This window comes from Centrocercus urophasianus, unplaced genomic scaffold (genome assembly GCF_019232065.1).
Source record: "Centrocercus urophasianus isolate 14NV4802_14NV808 unplaced genomic scaffold, USGS_Curo_1.0 seq_14, whole genome shotgun sequence".
Taxonomy (NCBI): domain Eukaryota; kingdom Metazoa; phylum Chordata; class Aves; order Galliformes; family Phasianidae; genus Centrocercus; species Centrocercus urophasianus.
Window position 1 is genome coordinate 45,149,029 of NW_024884586.1, and position 12,002 is coordinate 45,161,030.

The following is a 12,002-nucleotide window of genomic DNA, read 5'->3' on the forward strand; positions in this document are numbered from 1 at the left end:
AAGATATATTGTCTGCAAAAACTAGTTTGTCCACCTCTAGTTGATATCCAGAAATTATTCACTTCATGCTTCACATCCATGCTTAAAACAAGCAGCAATTCACTTATATCCCATGTACACTAGGAATGTCTGAGAGACGCAGAAATAAAATCATCTTTTATTATCTTGGATGACAGCAATAGGAGGTGAGGGAAAGGCATGGAGCTGTGTCAGGGAGGGTCAGCTGGGGGTTAGGGAAAGGCTGTGCCCCAGAGGGCAGTGGGCATGGAACAGGCTGCCCAGGGCAGGGGCACAACCCTGAGTGCTGGAGCTCAGGGAGCTCTGGGACACCTAGCCCTAATCCAAGTAATCAGTTGACCTTTCAGATCTGTTCTGACCTAAGTAACGTTCTTTGGTAGGTCTCCAGCTAGTATCTCAGCGTTGAGATCCTTCCTTTCCTTTATGACATACTGTGTAACAAAACAGTGAGCTCATATGCTTCAATTTATGGCGTGGGAGCACTCAGTGTATCTGATGGGCTGCTCCGACAATGTGGAAATAGCATTTCTTGCTGTCTTCACCTGGCCCCTGTAATCCCTTCAGTATACTGTCACAGGATAAATTAGATTGGAAAGGATCTCTGGGGATTGTGTAGGTCATCTTCAAAGTTAGATCAAGTTGCAGAAGGGTTTATTTCAGAGTGTATCAGAACAACGATTCTCCAAGGACTTATGTTAAGGGAAGATTCACAATGATACAGTAACTTGGAAAGGCAAGTGATTTAGACAAGGCAAAAGGATTGCTGATGTTGTGTCAGATCCTGCTAATCCCTGTCCCCTGCATCGATGGCACTGGATTCCAATATTGTTTGATTTAAATACGCTTACTTTTTCTCACATGAAAAGTATCAAAGAGATTTCTAAAGTCATCAGGTTGAATGTCCCATTTGCGACCATTTCAATCAGCTCAGAAGTCTGAAGTCTGTCTCTTTGGTTTCTTCCAAATTCACTGCCATTGTTCACCGAAGTTTTACATGTAGGCTATGAAAATCCTGAGGCTGAGGCAGTTTGCATACGTGTCTTCAGAGATTAATCAGCAACCCCCTGACTGACTGGGGCTGTTCTGAGCAACGCCTGCTGCTGATTTTCTTAGCAATGGGAAGTTTGATTTTCAGCAAAGTTACAGATATTCAGCATTCTCCTTTTTACCTCAGAGTGTTTGAGCTCACGTGAAAATAGAAAATTACAATTTGTGAATTAACATCACAACACAACTTCACATTTTTCCAAGAAACAATCTTCTACTACATTCAGAATTGTGCGAACTCCCTTTGGGAGAGAAGACAAACTTTTCATAGGAAGATGTCAGAGGACTCATTAAATAATACAAAAATTAAATATGTCATAAATACAACAGCTTGAGGAAATGCCATTTTGGGCACAACACTTCTTCCCCAAAGCATGTAAGAATGAAGCATAACATGCAGAAATATCTAGCACAATTTTAAAATATTAACAAATACTTAAAGTAGCCTTGACTAACGTTAATTCAATTCAGAAATGTGGATATTAATGCCAATTTTAAACTATTACTGAAATACAACATTGCAGATAAAGCAGAATGGCACTATGGAACACTTTAGAAACTTGTACTGAAATAAACATGCAATTGGTTCAGTACTTTGTGATGTTTTATTTTGTTGCATAAAAATACGAGAAGGTTTTTAGATAAGTCTTGCCAGGTGGTATGGTTAGATGCTTCTTATTTTGTGATTTCTAGTTTGAAGGTAGAGGATACTGCCATCAGTAGGTTATACACAACAAAAATGGAGGCAGAAACAGTGAAATCTGCCCAGCACAGTCTCACTGTGCACCACCAGTGTGTCTCATCCACGAGGAGAAGGGACTGTGTTCTCCATGCTGCCATCCATCCATCCTTGGTAGGAAGGCTTCCTTGGCAAAAAGGCCAAGGATCTCTTGTATAGATCCTGCACACTGAAATCCAGATTGATACAGAGAGAGAAGCATTATCGTAGTCAGAAATGAAACACAAGTTCAACAAATATTTGGAGATGGCATAAAAACAGTCCCTGATTCCACCTGAAAATGTCTGCAATTTCTAAACATTTCAGAGCATTCCAGAGTTAACACCAACAAAACAAGGAAGATCTACCAACTGTAAAATATCAAGCAGTAGAAGGGTACATTTTTAAGCATTACAAGACTGTTTGGTGCCATTTCCTGACAAATACTGTAGAAGTACTGTTTGTACACGTTACCAGGACACTGCTTTGCCCTTTATTCAGTACATGCAAGGTAGATTAAACTGCATACTGAAGCATTAGGAACATTTTCAAGGCTCATGAAAGACTTCCTCATTTTTTATATTTTCCACTGGTTAACCACAAACTTTAACAACAGGATACATGCATGAGAATCTGAACGTGTACCTCCTGAAGAGCTAGTGATTTCAACCAGAAGAATGGGCCTCACGTTGTTCTCCCAGGTTGGGTGTTTCTTTTTGTTCAGCTCAGAAGAAGAAACTGATTCTCAGTTTGTAAGAGTGCAAAAAATAAGCTTTTAAGACTTCAGTTTGAGTGAAAGTCAATTTCAAAGTTTATTCCACATGTTCTTCACCAAGCAAGGTTTTCACTAATGGTACTGATGGGCAAACCTCATAGAAGGAGAGAAACAGAAATAAGAAGTAACATTCCTGTAATGTTTTCAAGGAGCTGCTGGCCCATGTACAGCAAAAAAAAACAAACCCACAACCCTTCCTTTGGACATCAGCATGTAAATATTTGTGTGCTGCGCTGAGCAGTCTGCAACTCACATTGAGAAATTCTTTGCTGTCAGCAGCCAGCTGCAGCTGCAAACTGCTAGCTACCACCTTCTGGGTCTTTGCTATTATGACTGCATATGGTCTCCAGCACCTGTGATGAACTTGCTATCTCTTTGTTTTCTTCCCCTAATACTCCTTCTTGTGATTCTTTCTGCATTTTCAGTTTGCTACTGTCAGTCTTATGATTAATGGATGAGTTGAGCCTGGATGAGTTTGATTTCCACCTTCTCAGGCTTCTGTAGAAATCTTTCCTGACATTTTCACTAGTCAGCACATAGATGATTGGGTCAGCAATGCCATTTGCAGTTGATAAACACAGAAACACTGTAAAAATTGAATATATACTTTTTTCAAATGGACACGAGCAATCCTGATGAAACATAAAGTATATGGCTCTTATTAGGAGTACCACATGGTAGGGAGCAAAGCACATCAGGAAAATTACAATGATGGCAATTGCCAGGTACTTCACTTTGGCTTTCTGGTGACAAGTCACACTGTCACTTATTTTTGTTCTTTGGAAGATTTTGTAGTTGGTGAAAATGAGAATTGTGAAAGGTATGACAAATCCAAATAGGAATCTGGCAAAGCTGAAAGAAGCCAGTGTTTTGTCAAGGGGTAAGGTCTCGAAGCAGTTATTGTTATGTATACTATTCATGTTAAATATTGGACTGTGGATTACTGCAACCACAGCAACAAGAAAACATACTATTATGATTGCCTTTTTGCGTCCTCTTCTGCCTCTTGATTCCAGAGCATACACCAGTGCCACATAACGATCCAGAGAAATACAACACAAAAGCAGAATGCTGATGTATATGTTGCAGAAAAATATGAATCCTGTTAATTTGCAAACCTGTTCACCCATAGTCCACCGGTGATCGTGTTGCACGTAGATAATCCAGAGAGGCAAGGTGCTTAAATACATCAGATCACACAATGACAAGCTGAAAATGTAGATGGCAATTGCATTATTCCTTCGGATTTGTACAAGTGCGAGCAGGGAAGTTAAGCAATTTGCTGGAAGACCAATGGCAAAAACAATGCTGTAAACAGCAATTAGAAGTGTCTTGCTGTCTCCATAGGGAATGCTCGGACAAATAGTGGAGTTATCCTTTCCAATTGTGGTACAGGCTGCATGATCCCCCATGATTACGTTTTTTCCCCAGCTGGTGATTTCTGTGAATCAGAAGACAAGATGGAAAGTTAGTATTTCCATCAGTTCAAAGAGTGTCAGTAAAGGCTGCAGTCCCACAGATGCAAGGACATGGCAGGGTGCTTGTCTTAATCCACCAAGACAGGGGAGTTTTCCAAGACCTGCTGGTGTCCTCCCCAGGGAGCCAGGTTGCAGTTAGTTCCAGGAAAAAGGATCTTTATTCACAAGGAATTTATGGACTATACCATGCCTATCCACTAAGATGGGGACTGACCCTAACCGAGGATGCCTAATAAATAGGACAGAGCTGCTGATCAGTTACTAAAATCACTTTGCAGAGGAAATTAAGGGCATTAATCTTACTTTTTTTTTTTCTTCCCAAACTCAATAGTAAAAAATGCAAAGTATAGAGATTTCAGAGATGGGTTTGTAGAAGAACTTAATATTTCTGATCAGGTGGGGGAACATCCAAACTGGGTGGAGGCATTTTTGTGTCAAAAACTGCCCGGCATACAGGAAGCAGAGTCTGGCTGCTGGTGTGTACTCACATATAATTCACACCTCTCTCCTCTTGATGAGTAGCTGCAGATGAAGAACACAAACTTGTAGTGCTATACAACATTCACCATCGTAATTCGACAGAACTGCCTACCACACCTATTTGATAGTTCTCGGAAAAAAAAGACAGGAAATAAGGGTAGTTAAAGGAAGTAAACAAGGGAAGAACGTTTACACTTTTAAGAAATGGAGGTGAAGAAAATTAATGTTCCTTTAGCAGGAGTGGCTACTAAGAACACCACCTTTCCAAGGCACCCATGCACGAGAGAAGACCTGGCAGCTGGTTAATGTAGAGCTAGGAGAAACATTTCTTGCAAAGTCACATGATGATTTCCACGCTAAAATGTCCAATTGATTGAAGAGAGAAACATGGAATATGCCCCAATGGAATTGATTTGTCTTAAAAATTGTACTTCGTTGTATTTATGAGTTGTAAGTTTCCATTGCATAATATACTTCATAAAAACAGATCTTGTCTGGGCTAATCCTTTGGGCATTCACTAATGGGGTGGACACCTACTCCAATCAGGTAACTGCCAAGAGCAGATGTGTTGATACAAGTTGAGTCCCATCACCCTGAGGATGGGCATGTGCCTTCCTGATCCACTCTGCATGAGACATTTTTCAACCTGTGTTCATACATGGAAGAAGGTACCTTTCATCAGCCTATGAGCAGTTATTTGTTGTTTGCTTGGTCCAATTTCAAGCAGACCTAGGGGAAGCAGTCTGCTCCCAGTTCAGTGAGGACCTAGATTGTCTCATGCATCTCTGGCAGGGTAGACAAGCTGGTGGGATCTTTCTTTCCCCTCCCCGGGATGCCATAAGAAGCTCTACTCTGAATGCCTAACAGAATGCCTACCATTCAAGTCTGAGGGGCATTCAGGTTCCCTGACTTAGTTTAGTTACTGTAGGATGAGTACAGTATGAGAAAACCAACGCAGGGTGCAATAGACTGTGCAGTACTCACAGCTGTGAGATGCTAGCCATAGCCATCAGCACCAGGAGAGATTCTCCTGGTCCATGACAAGAGGTGCTCATTTGCTACAAGTACCCAAACACAGTCAGAGCCCACTCAATGACAGCAGCTTCTGACTGAAGACTCATTCCCAATCCTGGCAAGAAGGCAGATAGGGCAGAGGCAATAGTACCTTCCATTCCCAGTACTGGTGGCAGAGAAAACTGTTTCTCAGGGTGACACTTGGAATAGAGACTGTATACAGAGAAACTGAGAAAGCGCTGCTGTTGTAGAAGAAGTATATCAGAGTGTGTGGCCATGCTCTGTGACTACCTTCCACTTCCTCTTATGGCAAACCACGCTCTGCTTGCTTGCTGACATGTTGATGAAGTTAGCAAGTGGTTGCCTCACTAAGTTGGGCCAAAGTATCCTGTTGCTGCCAAGTGATGGAGGGCCACATCTCTTCTTGTCTGAGAGATGGGTCATCTGGTACCCAATGGGTATGCTCAGGTCCTCTCAAGGAGGATTTGAAGTTGCCCTTAGCTTCAAATGCTCCAGCTTAAGGATGACTGAAGAAGAGGATCCTCACTGCTATGTGTGGGAAAGACGGCACAGTACTCAGCAGGGCTGTTGCAGAGTTTTTAAATTTATTTCCCTTTTTGCTAGCAGTGAAAGTGTTCTCATAGCTAGTATCATAGCTAGTCACAATATAGAAAATTAGTAGTTGTAAGAGATGGTAGTGACATTAGGTTTTTCTGCCTCTATCACCCTTGGTCAATGAGGCCACAAACCTTACCCAGGCCACAAACCAAACAATTGCATAGAGGGATAAAAATATGTTTTGTCTTCTGGGTCAGCAGAGATTTCTGTGCCAGATCTCACCTGGCATGTGACGTACGAGAGCTTGTCCTCTGCTTGTGTCCAACCAGTATGAGAACTCCAGGAACCCATGTAACGCAAAGGCTCCTTAGAGACCTTCACTTCCAAAGTGAAGCACAGCAGATGAATGAAACTGATTCGTAATGGAAATAGCAACAGTCAAGTTGGGAATGTGGCACTGCTGCATGCTGTCTCAGCTACCGACCAACAGTCCAACCTAAGAGTGTTGCACACAAAACCTTTCAGAGAGGTTGAAGGTGTGTTCTCCTCCCCTCTCTCAGGCTTCACATGTGTCTCTTGGCCCACTGCTTGTGTTCATGCACTCTCCTCGCACTTCCTACACCTGTTCATTACTGGTTGTGCAAAGGCCTGCTTCCCCCAGAGGTAACTGCCTTGCAGCAGCAATGGTGCAGAGCAGAAAGTGGCAGGCTTACTCCATAGACACATGGTTCCCAAAGGAGGCTTATTCTGTACACACAACTCCTATTATTTCTTTCTCTTGCCTCCTTCCTTAGCCTCCTCTCTTCCTACTCTGCTCCTCCCATTCTTCAAGTCCAGCACTCCAGGGTTCTCAGGTCTCTGGCCTCTTCCTGCCTCCCTCATATGTATATATATACACACATTTATATGTATGTATGCCAGAAGAGGTCCAAGTTGGATATTAGGAAAAATTTCTTCTCAGAAAGAGTGGTTGGGCACTGGCACTGGCTGCCCAGGCAGGTGGTGGAAATACCATCTTTGGAGGTGTTCAAGAACCATGGAGATCACAGAATCATAAAATGGCTTGGAGTTGGAAGGGACCCAGAGGAACATCAAGTTCCAAAGCCCCTGCTACAGGCAGGGCCACCAACCTTCAGATCTGGTACTAGCCCAGGTGATACTGAGGGACATGGTTTAGTGGGCAATACTTATGACTGGTGGACGCTTGGACTAAATGATCTTAGAGGTCTTTTCCAACCTTAATGATTCTATAATTCTGTGAAAATTATCATTACTGTCATTATATGCATACATATATAAAATTATCATGGTTGTTATTTCACTCTTCCTGTCCCATCTTAGTAAATAGACTGTATCTCAACCCACAGGTTTTACTTCTCTTTTTTTCCTCTGATTCTCTCCTCCATCCCATGGGCAGGGGAGCACGAGGAAAAAACTGTGTTGCATTCAGCTGTATGCCAGCTTAAACCACAGCACTGCTGCTTACTCTCCGCATGGCAGTTTGCCGCAGGAAGGCCTGTGGGTGCTACTTGGGGCAGGAAGAGGCGTGAAGTCTGGTCCCAACACCTCCCTTCCGCATCAGCCAGACAGCAATGGGAGGCAAGGCTCTGCCTCCAGACCACATCTCTTTCCTGTGTCTGGCACCTGCAAGTGAGCCTCAGAAAGGAGTTCTGTGTGACTTTTTGAAGTTGCCTGCATCAGGCACGCTTTTCCTTTCTTGGTTTGTCAGCATATTGGGTTGAGGAGATTGACACTCTCACCAACCAGCTGCCAGCCACCAGGTCTTGACGAACAAAGAGCACAAATCTATGCTTACAGAGAAAAAGCATGTGCTTGGTGTTTCTGGGCAATGCCTGGGCTGTCAATGATGAAGCCTAGATCCTTCCCAGCAGCAGTTCTTCTTACTGTAGCCCCAGGCCAGGAGGCAGGAGGGGAAGGAGGCCATTTGCTCCCCTTCCTCCTGACTCTCAGCTCCACCTGGAGCAGCCTTCCAGCCCTGAGTGATGCATCCAGCTCAGTGCTGAGTCTAGCAATGCTGCTCAGCTCTCTAAGTCTGGGGAGGGGCTTCTTTCTCAAGCTGAAGATCAGAAAGCAGCACTTGGCAGGCAGATAATGAATATTCTCCTTGTAATGTTGACTCTTATCTGCCTTGTAGCTTTCAGCTGTGCCAATCCTGTCCAGAGCAGTTGTCCTCACCTTCTGCAACAGCAATGATTCTGCTAGGGCTCACCATCCACCAAAACGTGTTACACTGGATCATGGTTGTGTTTTGCTTCAACAGCTCAACATATATTTAGCAGCACGCTGGGGCTTCTTGCTCTCAGAGACTCAAGAGCAAGACTCAAACCGCAGTCAGCACATGTATGTTTCTCACCTTCCTTTAAGATTTGTAAAACATCTCATCTTCCTGGTTTGTTGAAGGAACAGAGACAACATCTCTGACTTGCAAAGCATCTGAGCACAAATCACAGTAAAATAGGATAAAGCACTACAGATGACTTGCTATGCTCCTGCCCTGTATTTGCCCTCTTTCTTGGATGTCTGCGCTTGGCTAAGTTATACATTATATATAGGTTATATATATGTTAGAGCAGATAGATCTCCAGTAGAATTTCACACCTGCTAAACAAATGGATCATTACATTTCTTACTCCTAAAATGTAGTGCCTACCTGCTCTAATGTATTGAGATCTTACATAGAGGAAATCCTAGAAGGCAGATGGAGATGCTCAAGTAAAAAGGGTGTGGACAAATAAGGCAAACTGGATGTGAAATCCCACTTTCTTGAGGTGTGGTGAGAAAGCAGCAGATGTATCTTGCTGCATGCCCACTCAATGGGACAACAAAACCGTATTAGATGCTGCCTACTCTTCTTTCACTCTGTCTTTGATCCACTGCACCTTGCATTTCTCCTGGCTGGCAGCCTGGGTGTACCAGAGGGAATGGAAAGAAAAGGTTCTCAGACTTTCCTAAACAGCGGCAGATTTGAGTTCAAACACCAAATTGATTAAATTCAATCTAGGAATCAGATCTCCTGTTTTGTGAGCAAGGACGGCAGCATTGTTGTGCGGGAGATGGACACCTGTGTGGTGGTGATCTGTCCTCTTCCCTACCGAGCATGAGGGAACATTAAAGTCTCCTACAGAGATGCCCCACACAGCTCATGGGAGACGAGGCTGTGAATCTGGGATGCCGTGAGGATGTGGTTTCACATCACAGCCACACTAGAGTAACAGCTTGGCTCTCATTGTTTTATTCTCTGCCTTGTCCCTGACCAGTACATCGCCTGACCCTGCAGTGAATACGTGCATAGTGGTAAGCTAGCAGAAAATGTGTCCCCTTTCTTATCTGGGTCAACTGACCACTGGTTTATCTTTCTGAATTGGTTGACCAAAGTCACAGCAGCAGTAAGGCTGGCGTGAGGGATTGGTAGTTGCAAGTGGTCAGAAGCAGAGCAGACAGAGCCAGAGGAGGTGTGTAGAGAGAAGCTTAATCTGGATGTGAACTACACCCTCCACCAACCACCAGAGATGCTCCTGGTTGTCTTATTGCTTTAGCAGATTTAAAGACCCTCGCTGGATTCTGGCCCTGTATGAAACAGAAAAGGATCTTGGGAAGTGTGGAGACTTGGCCAGCTTCATTAAGGGCTGCTGCTGCACATCCAGGCTAGTTTTGTCAATATCTGATCTTCCCTCAAGAGTCTGAACTGTTTTTGCTAACACTGAGGTGCAAAGAGGGAAGTGAAAACAAGGGAGAAAGCAAAAGGCTTTCTTTTGCAGTTGTCTGATGTTTATTAGCTATTCATGTAAAGCTGTTTTGATTCCTAACAGAGAAGTTGGAGTGATAAAAATAACCACTATTAGGAAAAGAGAAAATTTCAGATAGAAGAAGAGAAAGTAGAAAAAAGCGCAACAGTTGAGTAAAGCAGTGTGGAAAGGCTCTGGATTAATTCACCTTAGGTACAGAAGGACAGAAGAGAAAAAAAGAGACAGTGAAATCCGTAATGAGTACAGGTACCTCAGCTGAGCATGATATTTATCTGTTTTTCCCTTTCTAATCATTTTCTAATCCATTATGTCAAGGATTATGGTCAGAGCTGAGAATTTTGAAAGGCTTATCTGGACATTAAGAACATAACATCACATAAGGTAATATTTCTGTTAACTAATGCTGCTTAAAATAAGCTGTAGAGCATTTGTAGACTACTGCCGCTGAAAATAGCGTCAGAGAGGAAGCAGCAGGATGTTGGGATTAGTTATACAGCCTTGGCATGTAACTTCATACTGCAGATGAAAGCAGTCTAGAAAAAAAATAGAAGATATTTGTAAGAGAGAAGATATTCATCATCTGCTATTCAAAAGGACTAACTGCTCCTTTCTAGTGAGAGGAAGATGTTTGATTTACTTCATATACACTGTTCTTAGATGTGAACTCTCAGCAACTAGGTGTTTTAAATACGTATGTGGAGGCATTTACATATACTCACATATCTACTTCCTTACGTGTACTGTTTTGCCAAAATAAACTGTTGTGGGGACAATGAAGTGAAACGGTTCCATAATTCAAGTGGATGAAGGACCTGACTTGGAATTGTGATCCTTCCATAAGCAGGGCATCCTGGGCTTGTGTTACATTGCCTGGTGAGGGACCGTAGATGAAAAAACAATGTCAGGCAGATAGACATGCAAATGAAAGCTCCAGCTACAGGGTTTAAAGCCACTTCATTCAAGGCAGTAGGTAAAACCATGTGCACTTCATATGAGGTGATGGGTGACTGGGTTGATAGGGGAAGCTGAAAAACAGACCTTCACTTCCCCCATACCGGTTGAGTTTTCTTCCCAGTCTTAAATCTGAGGTCATGAGTAATGATTTTGGGAACTTCATAACCAGTGACTGAGAAAAGTCCTCTTTGAGAGCATCAGAGAATGGCTATTGCAGGACAGATTTACTCTACAACACCTATTAGATTATCTAGAAAATGTACCACAGGCAGAGGAATTCTGTTTGGAGAGCCATCAGAACCCCAGAAATGCTGTCATAAATTTGAGGATGAACTACAAAGCCAGTCAGGTCAAAAGGTTGAAGGAAGTTTCAAGGTTGTGGAGCAGATGTAGTGAAAGTGAACAACTGAGAACAACCCCAAAACTGCAAGTTTTGTACTTCTGATTCACACCTTCCTCCGATAAGAAACCAGCAGGCATTTGTGCCTGATGTCTCTATGAAGCTAGAACAGATCTAACACATAGCCTTGGTGGCAGAGGCTATTCAAATAAGGCTTCCCTTACTTGAGAGGCTCATGTAAAAATTGAACAGGTAACACCTCCTTGCTACTTCATGCTGAAATTATCAAATCTTGGAAGAATTGAGAGGGGATTCCCATGTGCAGCTTATTTAGAACCCCCTCAAGAGCTCCTGGATGCTCAGAGCAGCAAGGTGCCTTCAAGACACTGAGGTCTTACACAAAGATGAATACTGTTCTGGGTTCTCAAAAAAACAGGCTGGTATACCAAGGAGTTGGCACTGATGGTGTTGTGGCCATGTGAGGCCGTTGTGACTGCTACAGGCTGCCTTCAATCCTTATGCTTAAGCTTTCTATTGTGCTGCTCTGCTTTGAGGCCCAGATGGTTCATGAGGTCCATTTTCCAAACCTCAGCACAATAATCTTTGCTCTCTCCTCCTAGCTTTTCAATGCTCTTTGCTTACATACTGGGCCTCTTTCCCATTTCTTAGGTGGGTATCCAAGAGGTGATGCAAGAATGATGACAAGTATCCCACCCGCAGTCACCTTCTTATCTTAGGATCTCAGTACTTATGGACACCTTCCTCTTTCTTCTGAGCCTCAGTTATCTAGGCTTGAATGCAGAAGACTCCTGCCAGCACCTCCATTGCCATGCCTATGGCTTGTGGTAGCCT

General features: G+C 43.1%; 1 protein-coding gene across 3 annotated transcripts in view; it reads right to left on the reverse strand.

Annotated features, from left to right (window-relative positions):
* Positions 1 to 265: 265 nt before the first annotated feature.
* GPR132 (G protein-coupled receptor 132) overlaps positions 266 to 12,002 on the reverse strand; it is a 74,828-nt gene continuing 63,091 nt past the window's right edge. For all 3 annotated transcript variants that reach the window (XM_042814818.1, XM_042814819.1, XM_042814821.1), the window contains exon 3: positions 266 to 3,999. In XM_042814818.1, coding sequence (XP_042670752.1) covers positions 2,858 to 3,999 — 1,142 coding nt within the window. In that variant the 3' untranslated portion in view covers positions 266 to 2,857. The remainder of the gene's footprint in view (positions 4,000 to 12,002) is intronic.